At 40.4% G+C, this 19,776-nt stretch overlaps 3 protein-coding genes and 2 long non-coding RNA genes across 6 annotated transcripts in view; 4 read left to right on the top strand and 1 right to left on the bottom strand.

Annotated features, from left to right (window-relative positions):
• Positions 1-1,451, top strand: part of LOC120554993 — a 15,548-nt gene extending 14,097 nt beyond the window's left edge. The window contains exons 2-3 of one of the 2 annotated variants that reach the window (XR_005638592.1): positions 685-801; positions 1,410-1,451. This is a non-coding gene — a long non-coding RNA (uncharacterized LOC120554993). The remainder of the gene's footprint in view (positions 1-684; positions 802-1,409) is intronic. The other variant, XR_005638593.1, reaches the window with a different exon arrangement.
• Positions 1-14,970, top strand: part of LOC120554982 (protein NLRC3-like) — a 232,517-nt gene extending 217,547 nt beyond the window's left edge. Inside the window, exons 6-7 of the mRNA XM_039793826.1 lie at positions 12,811-13,018; positions 13,162-14,970. Of these exons, the coding sequence (XP_039649760.1) occupies positions 12,811-13,018; positions 13,162-14,924 (1,971 nt within the window). The 3' untranslated portion in view covers positions 14,925-14,970. The remainder of the gene's footprint in view (positions 1-12,810; positions 13,019-13,161) is intronic.
• LOC120554977 (NLR family CARD domain-containing protein 3-like) overlaps positions 1-19,776 on the bottom strand; it is a 291,821-nt gene that overhangs the window by 120,669 nt on the left and 151,376 nt on the right.
• On the top strand, positions 9,065-10,158 carry LOC120555006. The gene is made up of 3 exons (XR_005638608.1): positions 9,065-9,104; positions 9,673-9,738; positions 10,094-10,158. It is a non-coding gene; the product is annotated as an uncharacterized LOC120555006 (long non-coding RNA).
• Positions 15,231-17,151, top strand: LOC120554986 (ribonuclease inhibitor-like). Its single transcript, XM_039793829.1, has 2 exons — positions 15,231-15,445; positions 15,751-17,151. Exons 1-2 carry the CDS (start codon positions 15,246-15,248, stop codon positions 15,935-15,937), a joined length of 387 nt encoding a protein of 128 aa, XP_039649763.1. The 5' UTR covers positions 15,231-15,245; the 3' UTR covers positions 15,938-17,151.

Genomic DNA, 19,776 nt, shown 5'->3' with positions numbered 1-19,776 from the left:
AGGAGAGGGAAGAGGAGAGGAAAGGAAAGGAAAGGAAAGGAAAGAGGAAAAGAGGAAAAGGAGAGGAAGAGGAGAGGGAAAGAGAGGAGAGGGAGGAGGAGACGAGAGGAGGAGAAGAGAGAGGGAGAGAGGAGAGAGAGGAAAGGAAAGGAAAGGAAAGAGGAGAGGAGGAAAGGAGAGGAAACAGAGAGAGAGGAGAGGAGAGAGAGGAGAGGAGAGGAGAGGAGAGGAAGAGGAGAGGAGAGGAGACGAGGAGGAGAGGAGGAGGAGAGGAGGAGAAGAGGAGAGGAGAGAGGAAAGAGGAAGAGGAGAGGAGAGGAGAGGAGAGACATAGAGAGGAGACAAGAGGGAGGAGAGGGAGACATAGAGGAGAGGAGAGGAGGGACATAGAGGAGAGGAGGAGAAGAGGAAGAGATGTAAGGTAGGGCGTGCGCGCATTTGTGTGTCTGTCTGTCTCTCTCTCTCTCTGTCTGTCTGTCTGTCTCTCTCCCTGTCTCTCTCTCTCTCTCTAGTAAGAACTTCTCTTATGATTGGACACTTTAAACAAAATTAAACTGAATTTCATATAGTAATTGATTGACAGCCCAAATCTGAATATAAATGAGTAAATTCCAGCCCTACATTAGATCAGATGAAGCTGTGTGTGAGAGAGTGATGTAATGCCCCCCCCCCTCCTCCTTTCAGGGTGGAGCCTGCTGGAGTCAGATGGTTGACACCAGGTCTGAGGAAGTGTAAGTCTGTTTTACATTTCATTCATGGAACTGTGACATCACTCATTCAACCCTCCAGACCTGCCAACATGTACGCATTTTTCAGTAATCAGAAGAAGGCTATATGTTAACCTGGTCTGACTCTCATCTTTAACACAGAAGTACTTAGGCATATGTATTAGCTCTCTGCCTCCTGTTGGTTAGACTAACAAATATATGGGCACAAAATATTGGACAGGATATAAGAAAACATTTGTATAGTAGTTTCACTATGCACAGCCATTCATCCACTCTACACAGTAATAATAATTTATTGTAATCTAGAAGGTAGTGATGAGCCAAACAATGTATTTTCAGGTGGAAGAAGTTTCCATGGGCTATGTTTGTTTTCAATTCAATGTTCGGAGTGATATCAGTAATTGTATAACATTTATGATCTACTTGTATATGGTTATGGAGTAACTAAATAATCTTGATTGGTGAAATTATATGATGTAGTATGGTGTTAGGTATCTCATAGGTTTCTCATTGGTGAGTGCAACGGTGGAGCGTATATTGGTGGTGGGCTGTCGGTGATGTGGTGCTGGGGTGTACTCATAACATTTCTTCAAGGTTGGCAGGTCTGACCCTCTGATGTCATCATCAAAGTGCTGATTGGTTAATAACTGCAGCTGTGTTGTGTCTCCTTCTCTCCGTCAGATTCCTGTGAACTCACACTGGACACAAACACAGTGAACAGAAAACTCAAACTGTCTGACAACAACAGGAAGGTGACATTAGTGGAGGAGGATCAGCCATATCCTGATCATCCAGAGAGGTTTGACTACTGGTGTTATCAGCTGCTGTGTAGAGATGGTCTGACTGGTCGCTGTTACTGGGAGGTCCAGAGGAGAGGAGATGTTGATATATCAGTGAGTTACAGAGGAATCAGGAGGAGAGGAGACAGTAGAGACTGTGGGTTTGGAAATAATGATCAGTCCTGGAGTCTGAGTGCTCTGATGATGGTTACTCTGTCCGTCACAATGACAGAGTAACATCCACCTCCTCCTCCTCTGTCTCTGGTAGAGTAGCAGTGTATGTGGACTGTCCTGCTGGCTCTCTGTCCTTCTACTCAGTCTCCTCTGACTCACTGATCCACCTCTACACCTTCAACACCACATTCACCTCAGCCTCTCTATCCTGGGTTTGGGTTCTGGTCGGTTCTGGTTCCTCAGTGTCTCTGTGTCCTCTGTAGGATGGAGAGTTCCCTCCTGTTTCTCACTGCTGATCAGTTGAGTATGTACAGGATCACACTTACAGAAATACTTCAGGTTATTGTTATGAACTAATGAATGAACTTTGTATAAAATAATTCAGAATGATTGAACAGATTCCTGGTGAACATTGTAAACTTCTTCCACTTCCTGTCCTTTAAAGATGGAAGCTGTGATCATGAAAGTGTAAAAATGTGTCATGTTTAGTTTTTATTTCTGTCTCTTTTCACAATAAAAGCATAAAGTTCCTGTGATGTGTTTGTGTTACGTTTAATAACATCCAAACCATAGACTGTATGTATGAATATAATAGTAATATTTACAGTCTATGATCCAAACTATTTCTTAATGAGATTCTGCAGATGTTTAAAGGTTGATCAGCACAACCTTGACACAGACACACACACACACAGACATATAATACCGTGTATAATACCGTGTGTATGAATACTACTCCTAATGTGTGTGAGATGTGAGTGAGAGTGAGAGAGAGAGACCTCCAGCTTACATTGGGTTCTCCGAGCGACGAGTTAGCAGCCCCTGGCAGACGCTAGCTGGCTGTCCCGTCACTATATGGAGCTCCTCAACTCCAAAAACTTTGAAGCAAATTGTCAATTCGGCAACGATTTTCACAAAACTGCCTATATTCGAAATCTAAAAAGTTCATTTCTCGCTTAAAACGTTCTCAGAAGTGAATTTAGTGATGAATAAGATGGCGAAAATTGTTAAAATTGTCCTGTTGTTGGTCTGCCAAAGAAGTCCCATTCACCTTGTTCTGAATGTGAGAGATAGCCACGCCCCCTGATTTGCATATAAGAACTGGAAATAAATAAAGAGTGAAATAAATAAATGTGGACTTATGAAAAAAAATCACCATGAAATAATTAAATTTATTTAATTATGTATTTATTGCCTCATTTATTTATTTCATGGTGTATTTCAAAGGCATATTTATTTATTTATTTATTTATTCATTTATTTAATTGTGAATAAAACAGCATTCCATATATTCGTATATATATTTCCATAATATATCTCAGCAGAAAGTTGAAAAATGTTGCGTTTACTTCACACAAGAGCAGCCATTTCCCCTGTTGCCATGGGAACGTTATAAAGTGACGTAATTCATCATCAAAAGCAGGCTGTTTGGGGGATCACTTTTCTTCTCTTTTCATCTCTTTTTGCAAGTTCCCCAATTTCATCGCATAAAATTGCATAAATATCATACAGCATATTCCATCGCATTTTTTAAGAAAACGTGCCGCATAATCAAGGATTTTTGCCTTCAACAATCACAAAAAAACTTGTGTCTCATAAAGTCTTTTCACGTCCAGTTTGGTCCACATAAAGCCTGAAAAAGTCAGCAAAAAAGTTCCAAAGCTGTCCTAGAATTTAGCAAATCAAGCAAAACTAATGATTACATTTTCTAAGTAGGCTACCACCCAGCTGACTCACAACGAGCTCTTTCTCAGCCTGAATATGCCATCTCTCTGGTTCTGGTCCTGGTTCTGGTCCTGGTCCTGGTCCTGGTTCTGGTTCTGGTTCTGGTCCTGGTCCTGGTCCTGGTCCTGGTCCTGGTTCTGGTTCTGGTCCTGGTCCTGGTCCTGGTTCTGGTTCTGGTCCTGGTCCTGGTTCTGGTTCTGGTTCTGGTTCTGGTCCTGGTCCTGGTCCTGGTTCTGGTTCTGGTTCTGGTCCTGGTTCTGGTTCTGGTTCTGGTTCTGGTTCTGGGGGGATTTCTGAGTCTCAAAGTTGTTGTTGTGTAATTGCAAGTTGAAAAACCCTTCCCCATGTTTTTGGATTAGTCCCGTGGGCTGTGAGTTTGACCCATGGTCCCTCCACTGTCCTGATGTGGAGATGTTAAACAGTTAGCTGTTGAATACACATGAGGGGGTAGACTAGAGCCAGTACCTTCTGCAGAGCATCTCTGGCATCAGCAGCCTCTTCTTCTGCTCTCTGTCTGTCCAACTGCTGCCTCTCCAGCGCCCCCTACAGGAGGACAGGAGGACAGAGGGAAAGACATGCAGCGATTTCACAGGAAGACGTAGAAAAGGAGGTCAAGTCCAGTAGAACTCTGTCTGTCCCTATTTTAACCATCTGAGGTCACGGTGTGGAGCGCCTGGTGCAGGTGTGTTTAGGGCCATATATATATGTGAGATACCGTATTTGTGCTCATCATCATTTGTACATTTTATGTGAATACATATTTCTAAAAATGTTTTTGTTGAGCTATTATTACACAATACTTTTTTCTGACCTTTTTGAATCTTGCCCCCAACAAATAACCCATATTACCAAAAAGACTAAAACTAAGAATAAAACTAATAAAAACTAAACTAAACCTAAGCATTTTCAAAAAATAAAAACTAAACTAAACTAGCAAACATGCTTTAGAAACTAATTAAAACTTAACTGAGCAGATGGTTGTAGTCTGTAACCAGTCATACAGTAGGTAGATCTGGAGCAGATGGTTGTAGTCTGTAACCAGTCATACAGTAGGTAGATCTGGAGCAGATGGTTGTAGTCTGTAACCAGTCATACAGTAGGTAGATCTGGAGCAGATGGTTGTAGTCTGTAACCAGTCATACAGTAGGTAGATCTGGAGCAGATGGTTGTAGTCTGTAACCAGTCATACAGTAGGTAGATCTGGAGCAGATGGTTGTAGTCTGTAACCAGTCATACAGTAGGTAGATCTGGAGCCGATGGTTGTAGTCTGTAACCAGTCATACAGTAGGTAGATCTGGAGCAGATGGTTGTAGTCTGTAACCAGTCATACAGTAGGTAGATCTGGAGCAGATGGTTGTAGTCTGTAACCAGTCATACAGTAGATAGATCTGGAGCAGATGGTTGTAGTCTGTAACCAGTCATACAGTAGGTAGATCTGGAGCAGATGGTTGTAGTCTGTAACCAGTCATACAGTAGGTAGATCTGGACCAGATGGTTGTAGTCTGTAACCAGTCATACAGTAGGTAGATCTGGAGCAGATGGTTGTAGTCTGTAACCAGTCATACAGTAGGTAGATCTGGAGCAGCAGGGAGACTTCTAGCTTTCATGGGTTGGTGATAAGACACTGTGCTGCTATGATGCAGCAGATCAACAGTGGTCGATCCCTTCAGCCCCACCTGGAAGAAAAGAAAGTAAAACAAAATACTTGTTTTTTATGTTCAGTTTGCTTTGTATTAATTTTTAAAATTACCTCTATTTAAGGAGCAAATAAGAAAGCATATCATTTCTAGATCTGTTTTTTTAATAGTGGTGAAATTGTACTTAACGTTACAACTTTTTAAACAGACTTATATGAATTCATAATTTTAAGACAAATGTTATATGAAGGAATAAAGACTAAATTCTGATGAATACACAACAGTGATGCCAACATGGACACAAATAATCCAGTTTTTTGTGTTCTTTTAAGATATATTACAGTTTAGGTTTTACTCCTGGCTCTAACATGATATTACATGTGTAACCAAACGAGGACAAAATACAAAGTGGGTTCATCACATATACACATACTGTCTGTCATATGTCGTTCAATCTAGCTAAACTCTATAAAGAAAATCTATTTGTTTATGGACATCAAGCTAGGCTATATGCTAGTACTGCATTCTAGTATTAGACAGTCCTTCCAGAAAAAATATTTTTTTGTGAATGTTGCGGGCAATAATCCTTGATTATGTTGCACGTTTTCTTAAAAAATGAGATGGAATATGCTATATATGATATTTATGCAATTTTATGCGATGAAATTGCATAAATAAAACTTGCAAAAACTGCAGTTTGATGAAAAAGAGAAAAAACAGTGAAACCTGTTAAGAATCTTTAAAGACTCTATCTGTCTGTTGTTTATTTCTAAAGAAACACAACAACTTATAAAAGGCTCCATTACCTTGTAGCTCACGTTATGGCTCCGTAGCAGACGTTTTTATAAAAATAGGCTAACGATTGGGTCATAACCACGAGACTTACTGTCGCATAGTAGAGGAATTACCGTATAGTACAGGAGAAGCTCACAGGCAGTTTGGACTTCCATTAGCTGTTTAGGTTTAATGACTAATGTTAACTAGCATGTTAGTGATCAGTAATTACTAATGTTAACTAGCATGTTAGTGATCAGTAATTAGCCTGTGCCTATGTTATCTCCTTACATATACCTACCCCGCTCTCTGTAAGATTGGGAATGATTGAGATTTCTCTTGGCACAGCTACCAGAAGACTTCTGAAAACTTTGTTTTTGGAAGAAACAAAGCTCTTATTGTGAAAATCTGCTTCCTGACAGGTGGAGCTGTGACGCATCAGGAAACAACTCACCTGAGTTGTTCTACGTCGACATTTTGGACCGTATGAGGAAACTGTAAGTTGCTGTTTGATACTTTAACAACACGTTAGTCTTTGGTCTCTTCAGGGTTAGTTTCTGGCTCTGTAATGTTAAATATAATAAATAAATATATACATTATATAAATATAATGTTTCTACTTCACTTCTTATTTCCTGAGGAAGTTTAGATGACTCTTGTGTTGAAGATTAATCTCCATGTTGTAACATGAACTACTACAGAGGAGGTTTTAAATCCTTTGCCAGGTGTTTCTACGTCTGTCCGTCCCAACCGTGAGGCTGCAGTCAGGAAACTTTACAGCTGTGTAGTTGAGATCTAAATGAAGCTGAGTTTGAAGATGGGGGTCTGAGCCTTTCTCCTGCTGTCAGAAAACACACCGTCGTCTCCACCAGCGTAAAGTCAGACACAACAGGACTCTACTGTTTCCTCTGGGACCTTTCAGAATAAAATGTAGTGACCTAAATGCCTCTGTTACTGTTGTAGTGATGTGTGGAGGAGGAGAAGTGTCTTTAATGTCATTGTTTTTAACGTCTCAGGCAGGGTTTCTCTACCATTGGAGCCGTTTTAGGTACCACCTAACTGAATTAATGTGAAGTCAATGTGATCATCAAAACTAAACTTTTCTCAGATTTTATGATTGTAGTCAGACTTCTTTAGCTTTAATTTTTGACTATTCTTTCTGATTATTTGTTTAACAGCTGATCTAGAGCTCACCTGTGTCAGAGATTTCGCTCCAGGTGGAGAGTGACACTCTTCTTCATCAACTCTTCTTCATCAACTCTTCTTCATCAACTCTTTGGACTGTTTGAGGAAACTGTAAGTTGCTGTTTGATACTTTAACAACACGTTAGTCTTTGGTCTCTTCAGGGTTAGTTTCTGGCTCTGTAATGTTAAATATAATGTTTCTACTCCACTTCTTATTTCCTGAGAAAGTGTTAAGGACTCTTGTGTTGAAGATCAGAAATCTGTCTGCAGCAGTTAGTGTCGGTCGTTCTATTCACTGACAGGACTGATGTGGAGACAACATGACTCAGCTCTTTTATTCTCTAACTAAACCAACTAATATGGAACTGGGTCACTATGAGCTGGCACTCCTCCAACAGGAACTAGAGGCACTTCTTTATGATGCAACTCTGTGTTCAAATTCAATAACATGTTATTTGTAGTGTCCAATCCTAATCAGGACACTCTACAAATAGATTAGGTGTAGACCAAACTCTCAGCAATCATTTGGTGCAACAGTGGCGAGAAAAACCTTCTGACGTCTAAATTCCTGCATTCAGATATTTCATTTCATTTTTGTTATTTATACAGGAAAACTTTAAAAGTAACAATAAGTTACAATATACTGTAAATGGGCCTTTATTATATATATATATATATATATATATATATATATAGTATATTAGTATGCACAAATGTAAGTTATAAAATGTTGGAGGTTTCCACAGAATGAATCTGTATCTCAACGCTCTTCTAAATCTCCTCGTCTTAATCCACATTAAAAAAATCCACAGGACCACACGGTAAAAGTTTAGTTATTTACGTTTACACAAGGAAAAAATAGAACAGTGCAAAATCACCTTCCAAAAAAATGATGCAGAGAGCCAGAGAGAGAAGGTGAGAATGGTAAAGGAAATTGTTGTATTCCAATTAGCAAAACATAAATGACTGCATTTAGGCTCCTACAAACATCCTTATTTATTTGAAGGAGAACACAAAACTCAGGAGGCAGGTAACACTTAAACATGTAAATATATAGAATATAATGCAGTAAGAAGGCTTTTACATCAGGGACCTGAGCCCAGATCTGCTCTCTTTTAATTAAAGAAATTCTCAGTCGACTAACACTCAAAGGATTTGATGGACTAATGGAGAGTTGATTTAATGGACAGGTCTGTAAAACAGAGTTTCTCCTCAAAGACTCATGCAAAAGCTCCACTTTAAATCCTGTTTTTACATTCAATACACAGGACAGAAAGGTGAGACTGATTGTCATAATGGAGTCTTGTCTCCATTAGAGGACAGAAAGATGACATTAGTCCTGGAGTCTTGTCTCCATTAGAGGACAGAAAGATGACATTAGTCCTGGAGTCTTGTCTCCATTAGAGGACAGAAAGATGACATTAGTCCTGGAGTCTTGTCTCCATTAGAGGACAGAAAGATGACATTAGTCCTGGAGTCTTGTCTCCATTAGAGGACAGAAAGATGACATTAGTCCTGGAGTCTTGTCTCCATTAGAGGACAGAAAGATGACATTAGTCCTGGAGTCTTGTCTCCATTAGAGGACAGAAAGATGACATTAGTCCTGGAGTCTTGTCTCCATTAGAGGACAGAAAGATGACATTAGTCCTGGAGTCTTGTCTCCATTAGAGGACAGAAAGATGACATTAGTCCTGGAGTCTTTCCAATGTTCCTGTTCTCCCAGAAAGAGAATGAATGACAGAGCAGGATGAGCAGAGAGCAGAAATCATTCAGTGAAGAGCTTCAGACTTTTTCTGCTTGATAGCTTCTAGTTTCTCCAGCAGCTTCTGTTTCTGGAGATTAAAAAGTGGTCTTCCTCTCTTTCTAACAGGACCCATCAGAGACCAGACCCTGCTGAACCTGAACCTGAACCTGGACCTGAACCCAGCTGTGTGTCCATGAAGAGTCACCGGTCCATGGAGATACCACTACTTTTAAAATAAAAGACCTTTAAGGGAGAGGCGAGTAGAAATGGAGGAGAGCGATGGAGAGATGGAGAGACTTGAAAGGCAGAAGGAGCAACTTGAAAGGTAAATTGAAATATTAAGAAGAAGAAGATTGAGGTGAGTTGTGAACATCCAGCAAACTGGAACGAGTCTCATTGGATGTAACTACGTCCCGTCTGGGTTGTTTTGGGTCATGTCAGTCTCATGCACACTCCTTCAAATAAAGTGTTTTTTTTGTGGAAAGGAATTATTGTAACTGATGACTGGGTGGTGATGGGGCAGTGGTTTATACATGCCTTTGGTGTGGGAGACCTGAGTTCGATTCCCACTGTGATACATCAACCAATGTGTCCCTGAGCAAGACACTTAAACCCTAGTTGCTCCAGAGGCGTGCAACCTCTGACATGTATTGCAATTGTAAGTCGCTTTGGATAAAAGTGTCAGCTAAATGACATGTAATGAAATGAGAATATTTTTGCAAAATAATATCCTGTCTCACTCAAAATATCTTTCTGTTTATTCTGAATTCAAAATATATTTTCATTGAGGTTTGGACAGAAAGTAAAGCATTATTGGCATTTAACTGTTAACAATTAGGCCGATAGACATTAATATTAATATTATATTTTATGCAGGAAGACTTTAACTGAAGATGTGACCCTCAATAAATGTGTTTTTCTATCAGGACCAGACCAAGTTCACCTGAATGCGTTATTAACTTTAAAGGAGAGCAACCCTCTACTGAAAAGAGGTAAGCTGTTAATAATATAATATTTCTGATTCATGGTCTAATTTTTATGTATCCTGAGAAGTATTTGGAGTTTATTTTCAGCATATTTCTTCTTCACATGCATTTACATTCTCACATCTGAAAGTTGAAAGAGTTGAAGCCAGTCTTCAACTCTTGACTTCAGGTAAAATATGGATCTGGTTTGGTCCAATATATTCTCTGGTGTTTTAGCTTTTTAACCCAATTATTTGTATAGTTTATTGAACTTCTTTGTGTTAATCTTGTTTTAGTTGCTGCTTGTGTCTCCAGCAGTGTTTGTGTCTGAACACTAAAACCTGAATTTCCATCCCTGTTGGTCTTACTCTCTGTGTAACAGGATCCATCAAAGACCAGACTCTGCTGAACCTGAACCCAGCTGTGTGTCCTTCAAGAGTGACCGGTCAAAAGATCTCATTATTGACTTTAAACATCAACAAACCTCTGCTGAAAAGAAGTAAGCTGTTAACAGAGATGGGAAAGTAGATTTTTCAGATATTTTATACACTTTACTATTTACTTTTGTGCCAACTTTTTACTTTTACTCCTTGTATTTTTAAAGGTGCTCTAAGTGATGTGACGAGTTTTTTAGGCTACAACATTTTTTGTCACATACAGCAAACATCTCCTCACTATCCCCTAGCTGCCTGTCCCCTGAACATACTGTAAAAAATATGCGGTCTCTGAAGACAGCCCAGGCTCCACAAACGCCAACAAAAACAAACTGCGCCAACCTGCACAATGAACCATAACAAACTCTGTTCCAGCCAATAACTGACAAGAAGTTGGTTGAGTCATGAACGCGCATTGTGGAAGTAGCCCACGTGCTAACGCTGCTGCAGTGATGGCTCAACCAGCTCCTTCTTGTCGTTATTATTTTTCTCGTCATCAATACCAAATCCAATCTAATTGGATGGGAATATACGTTGTTATAATGTGCTGCAAATTGTGCCAACGAAAACACCACAAACTGCTGGCTTTCAAGAATTCACCATCTAATTAGACACACACATAGAGGTTAATGCATATTTTTGTTGTTATCAAAAGCTATTTGCTCTTTGTTTCAGTAACTTTATTAAGTTTATGTTAATGGTCAGTTACATTTGTTCTCCTGCTAGCAAAGATGATGCCTTCCTTTGCTAGCATTTAGTTAAGTAACCCAAGTAACGTTAAGGCTAGCGAGCGTTCAGTTTATTTGAAAATAATCTAATACTAGCTGATACAATATCGTCATGTATCGCTTTATATTAAAAATGAATTCAGTAACTTGATTAAGTGTAACAGTGCTGTAGTAACGTTAATGTTACTCATGGCTGTTCTTGTTTTCGAGACCACTTATGTTAACGTTAACGTTACTTGGTCTTGTCTCAAATTGAATTTATTTTGGGCTAATGTTAACGTTAATGTCTCAAACCTCTCAGACGTAAGTTAGAGGACTCGTGTTTGAATTCTCACAGAATCACAATTGAATTTATATCTTGCTACTTAGTCAGAATCTTATTAACCTGGAGTCCCAGTCTCTGTCACAATAATCATAGGTATATGTGATATTTTAGGCCTATTGGCAGACATCCATTTAAAATGTAGGCAATGGCATATAAAGAGCCTTTGTTCCATGTCCACTGTTTCTCAGCTTGCACTCTAGTAAAATTTGTGTGGTCCAGGTAGGTCATTCACAAGGCTACTTTTACTTTTATACTTAAGTTAATTTCCAAGCCTGTACTTTGTTACTTTTACTTGAGTAGAGAAGTTAACTCAGTACTTCTACTTTTACCAGTGTATTTTTTAACACAAGTATCTGTACTTCTACTTGATCTGAGATTGATTGAGTACTTTTGCAATCTCTGGCTGTTAATAATATTATAATATTGCTGATTCATTTTAACTTTTATGTATCCAGAGACGTTTGGGAATTTCTTTCTTTCTTCTTCACATATATGTATTTTCTTACATCTGAAAGCTGTACAGTCAGACCAGTCTTCAACGGTAGATCTTAATTTAATACTGGACCTGGTTTTGTCCAATATTATCTGATGTTTTAGCCCCCATTGGGTTGGTCGGGATGTATGCGCTTCAGAGTGCCCCTTCCAGGGTTACTTCACTTGCACATCCCCCCTGGAGAACCAGCGATCCTTGGTAAGTGTTTGTGTCGACTTAGTCAGGACACTATCTGCCTTGAGAAGACTTCAACCATTTGAGTCTGGACACTTAAGGCCAAGTTTCAGTGAGTGGGTTCATGACCAGATTGTTTCCCCCCAAGTCTCCTGACCCAAATTGGTTAAAATGCAAAATTCTCCCCAAATGTTGGATGTGGGTTTGCCAGTTGGATGTCAGATGAGAAGTCAATAAGGGGAAACAAAAAAAGGGAACCACCATCCAACAGTATCCTCAGTAAAGGTCAGCAGTTCTCCCCGGACTACAAACAGGCCATCTGAGCTCTGTCCCCTCCTGAGTCAGCTGATGGTTTGCCAAAATTGTTTTCAGGCCAACTGAAGGTTTTTCACCGTTGACTCCCCAAACTTCTTCTACCTACAAATGTTTGGCTCCATGACGACAGAAGCTGCAGACCTCCTGGCCTCATGATACCAGTCTGCTGCTGTAGGAGTTCTTTAGGCCAACCATGTTGTAGCCCTTGTTTACTTCTTAGTTCTTTCTGTTGATTCACAGTGGGGTCAGCACTAGCACCAACACTTTAATGTCAGGGGAAACCATCTGATTCAATGTTGTAATCAACACTTTAAGTCACAGGACCTTTACCTTGTGTTTGTCTCTGTGCGGACAGACATGATGTGAGCTAATTCTTCCTGATTCCTCCACAGAGTGGACCAGGAGAGCTCAGAGGTTCCCAGTGGTCAGTCTGCCCAGCAGCATCAAACACACCTGGATTCCATTTTTATGGTCTGTACATTTACAACAACTACTTTTACATCTATTCTGTTCACAATCATCTCCATGCTGCACGTTTTAGACCAGAGGATTGTCAGTCTGTCCAACATGGATCTGATGTTTGCTTCCATGATTTCAGTTTGATTTGATTCATATAATCTTTTGTTCCAGCTGCTGGAGGACAACATCTTCACTTATGTGAAGAACGAACTGAAGAAGATCCAGAAGATTCTGAGTCAGGATTACCCAGAATGCTCGGAGAGTCAGTGGGAGGATGAGGATGAAGAGCATAGGAGCAGCAGAGAGGCATTTCTGAAGATCACACTGCACTTCCTGAGGAGAATGAAGCAGGATGAGCTGGCTGACCGTCTGCAGAGCAGTAAGAGGATTTCTCTAAATAATTAACTTTCTGGACTAATGGGACGTTTACTACTATCTCCAGAGATGGGTCAAAGTATGTTCATGTTTCATTATAAATCACTTACTGATCTTCATTGTTCTGTATTCATTCAGGAAGTTCAGCTGGAGTTTGTAAGCGTAAACTCAAATCTAAACTAAACAAGAAGTTCCAGTGTGTGTTTGAGGGGATTGCTAAAGCAGGAAACCCAACCCTTCTGAATCAGATGTTCACAGAGATCTACATCACAAAGGGAGGGACTGCAGAGGTTAATGCTGAACATGAGGTCAGACAGATTGAAAAAGCATCCAGGAAACCAGACAGACCAGAAACAACAATCATATGTAAAGACATCTTTAAAGCCTTACCTGGAAGAGATGAACCAATCAGAACAGTGCTGACAAAGGGAGTGGCTGGCATCGGGAAAACAGTCTTAACACAGAAGTTCACTCTGGACTGGGCTGAAGACAAAGCTAACCAGGACATCCAGTTCACATTTCCATTCACCTTCAGAGAGCTGAATGTGCTGAAAGAGAGAAAGTACAGCTTGGTAGAACTTGTTGATTACTTCTTTAGTGAAACCAAAGAAGCAGGAATCTGCAGGTTTGAAGAGTTCCAGGTTGTCTTCATCTTTGATGGTCTGGATGAGTGTCGACTTCCTCTGGACTTCATCAACACTGAGATCCTGACTGATGTAAGAGAGTCCACCTTAGTGGGTGTGCTGCTGACAAATCTCATCAGGGGGAATCTGCTTCCCTCTGCTCGCCTCTGGATAACCACACGACCTGCAGCAGCCAATCAGATCCCTCCTGGGTGTGTTGACATGGTGACAGAGGTCAGAGGGTTCACTGATCCTCAGAAGGAGGAGTACTTCAGGAAGAGATTCAGAGATGAGGAGCAGGCCAGCAGAATCATCTCCCACATCAAGAAATCACGAAGCCTCCACATCATGTGCCACATCCCAGTCTTCTGCTGGATCACTGCTACAGTTCTGGAGGATGTGTTGAAGACCAGAGAGGGAGGAGAGCTGCCCAAGACCCTGACTGAGATGTACATCCACTTCCTGGTGGTTCAGTCCAAAGTGAAGAACATCAAGTATGATGGAGGAGCTGAGACAGATCCACACTGGAGTCCAGAGAGCAGGAAGATGATCGAGTCTCTGGGAAAACTGGCTTTTGAGCAGCTGCAGAAAGGCAACCTGATCTTCTATGAATCAGACCTGAAAGAGTGTGGCATCGATATCAGAGCAGCCTCAGTGTACTCAGGAGTGTTCACACAGATCTTTAAAGAGGAGAGAGGACTGTACCAGGACAAGGTGTTCAGCTTCATCCATCTTAGTGTTCAGGAGTTTCTGGCTGCTCTTCATGTCCATCTGACCTTCACCAACTCTGGAGTCAACTTGCTGTCAGGAAAACAAACAACATCAACACAGTTCTACCAGAGTGCTGTGGACGAGGCCTTACAGAGTCCAAATGGACACCTGGACTTGTTCCTCCGCTTCCTCCTGGGTCTTTCACTGCAGACCAATCAGAGTCTCCTACGAGGCATGCTGACACAGACAGGAAGTAGCTCAAAGACGAATCAGGAAATAGTCAAGTACATCAAGGAGAAGATCAGTGAGAATCTGTCTGCAGAGAGAAGCATCAATCTGTTCCACTGTCTGAATGAACTGAATGATCGTTCTCTAGTGGAGGAGATCCAACAGTCCCTGAGTTCAGGAAGTCTCTCCACAGATAAACTGTCTCCTGCTCAGTGGTCAGCTCTGGTCTTCATCTTACTGTCATCAGAAGAAGATCTGGACGTGTTTGACCTGAAGAAATACTCTGCTTCAGAAGAGGCTCTTCTGAGGCTGCTGCCAGTGGTCAAAGCCTCCAAAAAAGCTCTGTAAGTGGGATTTATTCATCAATAAATACTCTGATATCTTTCAATAGGACTAACTTTTTTACTTCCTGTTGTCTCTCCAGACTGAGTGGCTGTAACCTGTCAGAGAGAAGCTGTGAAGCTCTGTCCTCAGTTCTCAGCTCCCAGTCCTCTAGTCTGAGAGAGCTGGACCTGAGTAGCAACAAACTGCAGGATTCAGGAGTGAGGCTGATCTCTGATGGACTGAATAGTCCACACTGCACACTGGAAATAATCAGGTTATTCAACCTTTTATTAAAAAAAAGACTGCTACCTAAGCTCTTTTGTTTCTTAATGTATAAATTATTAAATGGACTGTCTGAATATCGTTTTTAGGTTGAGTGGCTGTAATCTGTCAGAGAGAAGCTGTGAAGCTCTGTCCTCAGTTCTCAGTTCCCAGTCCTCTAGTCTGAGAGAGATTGACCTGAGTAACAACGAGCTGCAGGATTCAGGAGTGAGGCTGATCTCTGATGGACTGAGGAGTCCACACTGTACACTGGAGACTCTCAGGTCAGGATTCATTAACCCATTCAACTGATGACCATTTAAACTCCGATTAACTTTAGTTGACAAAACAACTAACATGTAGCTTTGTGTCTGTTTATATGATAAACTTGGGCAGTAGTTTTTAATTATGTAATTATTAATTTCTAGACTAGGATTTTTCATTGTTTACTTTTGTTGTTAAATAATTAAAAACCACAGCAGCACAGATTATTTTAAGTATTTATTCTTAATCTGGACCAAAATATATCTGGACAGCAAGCTCCCCGTGTTGACAGAGGGTTCCTGTGTGCTGTTCTGTGTGTTTGCAGTATGTCAGGCTGTCTGATCACAGAGGAAGGCTGTTCTTCACTGGTCTCAGCTCTGAGCTCCAACCCCTCCCATCTGAGAGAGCTGGACCTGAGCTACAATCATCCAGGAGACTCAGGAGTGAAGCTATTGTCAGCGGGACTGAAGAATCCTCTCTGGAGACTGGACACTCTCAGGTACAATCACTGATGAACCAAAAAGGAGATATTTGTGTAGGAAGTTTTAAAGGAGAACATCTCTAAAAGATCTAAAATGATAACTCCCTTTTGTTAATAATTTATGTAGTTTGGAAACATCTCTGTATGTTAAAGGCACTGTCCGTGGTTTTAAGAAACAACCTGTTTTTCCCTCTTTCCCGGGATCAAGTCAGTTTCAACTCGACAGAAAGGTCCAGCTAGAGGCTAGCTAGAGGTTTACAATGTCAGTTGCCGGTGCTGCGTGGCTCATGTGATCGATAAGATATGTACACTGACGTGTGGTCCAATTATTGTACAAAGTTCCTCTTGTGCTGAGAGAGTACCGACTTTAAATTCAAAAAGTCCCTCAAAACGCTCTTTCCTAGTTCGAATATTATGTGTGTGAGAGTGATGTAATGTTGATGTTTCTCTACAGAGAATGGTCCACTGTTGCACCAAATGCTTGCTCTTGGGGGAATTGTTGGGTCTCTGTAAATGATAGTGTTGCAGTGTAATCCTGTTCGCACTATGCATACCTTTTTTTTCTATGAGACACTCATCTAATAACAATGTGTAAATAATCACCTAGTCTGTTCTGCTCTCTGCTATGTTCAGTTATATTTTCCTCCTTATTTATACGTTATTTCACCCACAAGCCATCCACTATCAATCAGAATATTCATTGTTATGACTCGATCTGTAGATCAGAGGTGGGCCGTCAGGGCCAGCAAGGCTTTCTCTGCTGGCCAAGAGATGATTATATTTTTATAATTAAAGGCCTATATATTCATCTCTAAAATAAATAAATATATATTTATCAATTTCATTTCATATATTGCATACGCAAGTTTGTTTAAATTTTTAGATGTAAAGTTAATGAAAGAAAGGTGGATGTACTTTTTCTTCACATAATGAGCAGCTTTTGGTAAGTTTAATGGCTTTTGAGTGAAATTATTTCATAGCTATTACTGCTTGCTTTAGGCGTTAAAGATTTGAGCAGTGTCAGTGGCCGATGTGCCTTTGTGTGTTAAGCCCCCGCTGCTTGCCTGGAGTTTGTGGGGAGGCCTGTTGATCGCGGATTGTGTTATTTGTGTTTTTGTTGCTTGATGGTCACCGTATGAGTAAATATGACCAGGGACCTGTTGCATAAAAGTAGAATTAAGAAATCCAGGATAACTGAAAAGGCGTAGCTTAACTTACTGTGATCCACTCATCGCGGCTTAATTGGTTGCACGTTTGCCGAGCCAGGATAAAAAGGTGAAGCTATGTCAAGCCAGGTGTACATAGCTTGGATAAGTGCACGTTCACGGCTTTCTTAAATAGACCACGGTATCGATCACAGATTTACTGATGCAGAAATGGAGAAGACCCGTGCGGCATAGGTTTCAACCGCTGAGCAGCAGCTTCTAATGGAAAATTACGAGGAGGTGAAGCATATAATATGCAAAAGGGGAATTACGGCTGTTGTTATCAGACTGAGAGAAAAAGCCCGACAGACAATAGCGGACCGACTGAATGCGTAAGGATTTAAAAAGATTTACTTACTAGTCACTCCACAATTTTACAAAGTTGTACACTCTGTTTTAATTGTTTTTAATATGCTTGTTTTAAGTGTTGGTTTTATTGCTGTATCTGTTTTTATGTGCTAAATGTGCTGGTTTTACTGTAAAGTGTCTTTGAGTCGCCTGTAAAGCACTATATAAATAAAATGTATTATTTAGCCTACTTTGCCTTAAAAGTGAGCAGAGGGATTAATGTTCCTCAGGAAATTAATTTCCAACCCTTAATCAAAATGGGAAAATATGTTTTACAACCATATGCACCAATCTCTATAAGCTATGACTAATTCTAAATATCTTTCTACAAATAATGAGCCTCATTCACCAATATCTTTTTCACCAATATAAGTTTTCTCTTAAATATTTTCTTAAGAAAGTTTCTAAGAAAAGTCTACGCCAGATTCATGACGTGTTCTTAAACAGCAGAATTGTTTGCACCTGTGTTCTTAGGATTGATGAATCCCACATCTTCGTAAAGCGCGTGCCAGTTGTTCCTAATTAGCATAAGAAAACGCCCCAAAAATTCCCATATAAGGACATGACACTTCCTGTGCACCTCCTGGGAAGCGCTGAGATAGTTGTCGGAGCTGCAGATGACTTGTACATTGCAGTGGTGGAGGAAGTACTGAATCTCAGTACTTAAGTAAAAGACAAATAACCAGAGACATATTTACTTTAGTAAAAGTAGAAGATGTCCACTACCACAAACAAGGTAGAAATAGGGCCTATGTTGTTAGAATCGTAATGCGGTTGGTTTTATTCAGGGATGTATTTAAAGACTTTCTTTAACCATGTAAGTAAGCAAATAAAGTGTGTGAAACAGCGCAGACATGGGGAGATGTGAAGAGGTCCATTCAAATAAATAAGATATGAACGAGTCTTACGCAGCCTGGCGGAGGAGTAAACGACGCTGTGGAGAGAAATAGATGGCAAATGATTTCAAAACGGGAATAATAATAAACAAACATTTTCATTTTCACTTTTACCGGAGGCTGTACTACTGAGGGTCAGCAGCGCTGTGCCCGGGCTCTGGAGCACCGGAGCCGGCTTGGATCAGCGGTGCCCGTTATATACAGTATCTATGGCAACCAAACTTCACCCCCATATATACAGTATCTATGGCAACCAAACTTCACTGGTGAGACAAACGTGTGACGGTCAGGAAGACGTTTTGGCAGGGGACAAACTGATCAGAAAATGTAACGGAACGTTAGAAATGTAGTGGAGTAGAAAGTATAGATAATTGCTGCAAAATATAACGGCAAGTTGTAAAAGTAAAGTACAGATACGTGAAAAATGTAGGCTACTTAAGTACAGTAACGAAAAATGTGTACTTTGTTACATTCTACCGCTGCATTTTGGCTCTATAAATAGCGCGATGAATCACCAAATAACGGGATTTAATCAGTTTAATTGCTGATGTAAATTGCAGTGTTAGTGTTTTTTTGCATAATATGATTTTTTTTCAACAAATGATCAGAAATACATTACAGTACAATACAATCATTGGTACGACTGTAGAATTGAATAAAATGCAGTAACCAATTATTTGGAGCAAATTGTCATCACTCAAATGTGCGAAAGAGTGCTTTTCAGTGTTGGTAGATTTTGTTCTTAGCTAAGAACAAATCCAAGTTAAGAAAACATTAGTGAATGCCAGAATCTTCTTAAAAAGTGCGTAAGAAGGGTTTAAGAACACATTTCTTCGTAAGAACGGTTGTTGAATGAGGCCCAATGTTCATACAGAACAAACATGACTGGACAAAAACTACTAATACTACTACTACTAACAGGCTAAAACAATTTAGCCTGTTATTATTCATGTTTTTATTCTCACTCCCAAGCTCGAAGATGACAAGTGACAGCACCAAAATAAAAAGATTAAGAAGCTTTGTGGCATTCCAACACATTCCCACTCCCATCTGGTAAAATACGGACGTTTGGTCAGGTGCCGTTGTTGTCGTTATTGACGCTAAAAGTCTCCTTTAGTCCGATGCACGGTGTGGGAGGATCCCCCTGCCTCCCCCGCCTCTCCACGTTGCACGGGGCTAATTCTCCGGTGCCAGTGCAACCATATTTTTACCATGTAAAGAACTGCAATAGCAGGATTTAAATCAAACCTTGTGACAGCAATAGTGACAGGTAATGTATGTTAATAAAAATAAAGCAGAACACATTTAGAAGACAACGAAATAACTGTTAAACACGTTTCTTTGGGATCAAAGCGGCAGCTGATTTAACACATGAGAAGGGATTAATCTTAGCCTGGCTGTTAGCCTGCTCTGGAGCAGGC

This window comes from Perca fluviatilis, unplaced genomic scaffold, assembly GCF_010015445.1.
Source record: "Perca fluviatilis unplaced genomic scaffold, GENO_Pfluv_1.0 PFLUV_unplaced_scaf_1, whole genome shotgun sequence".
In the NCBI taxonomy this organism is placed as follows: Eukaryota; Metazoa; Chordata; class Actinopteri; order Perciformes; family Percidae; genus Perca; species Perca fluviatilis.
This window is presented reverse-complemented; position numbering and strand designations above follow the sequence as displayed.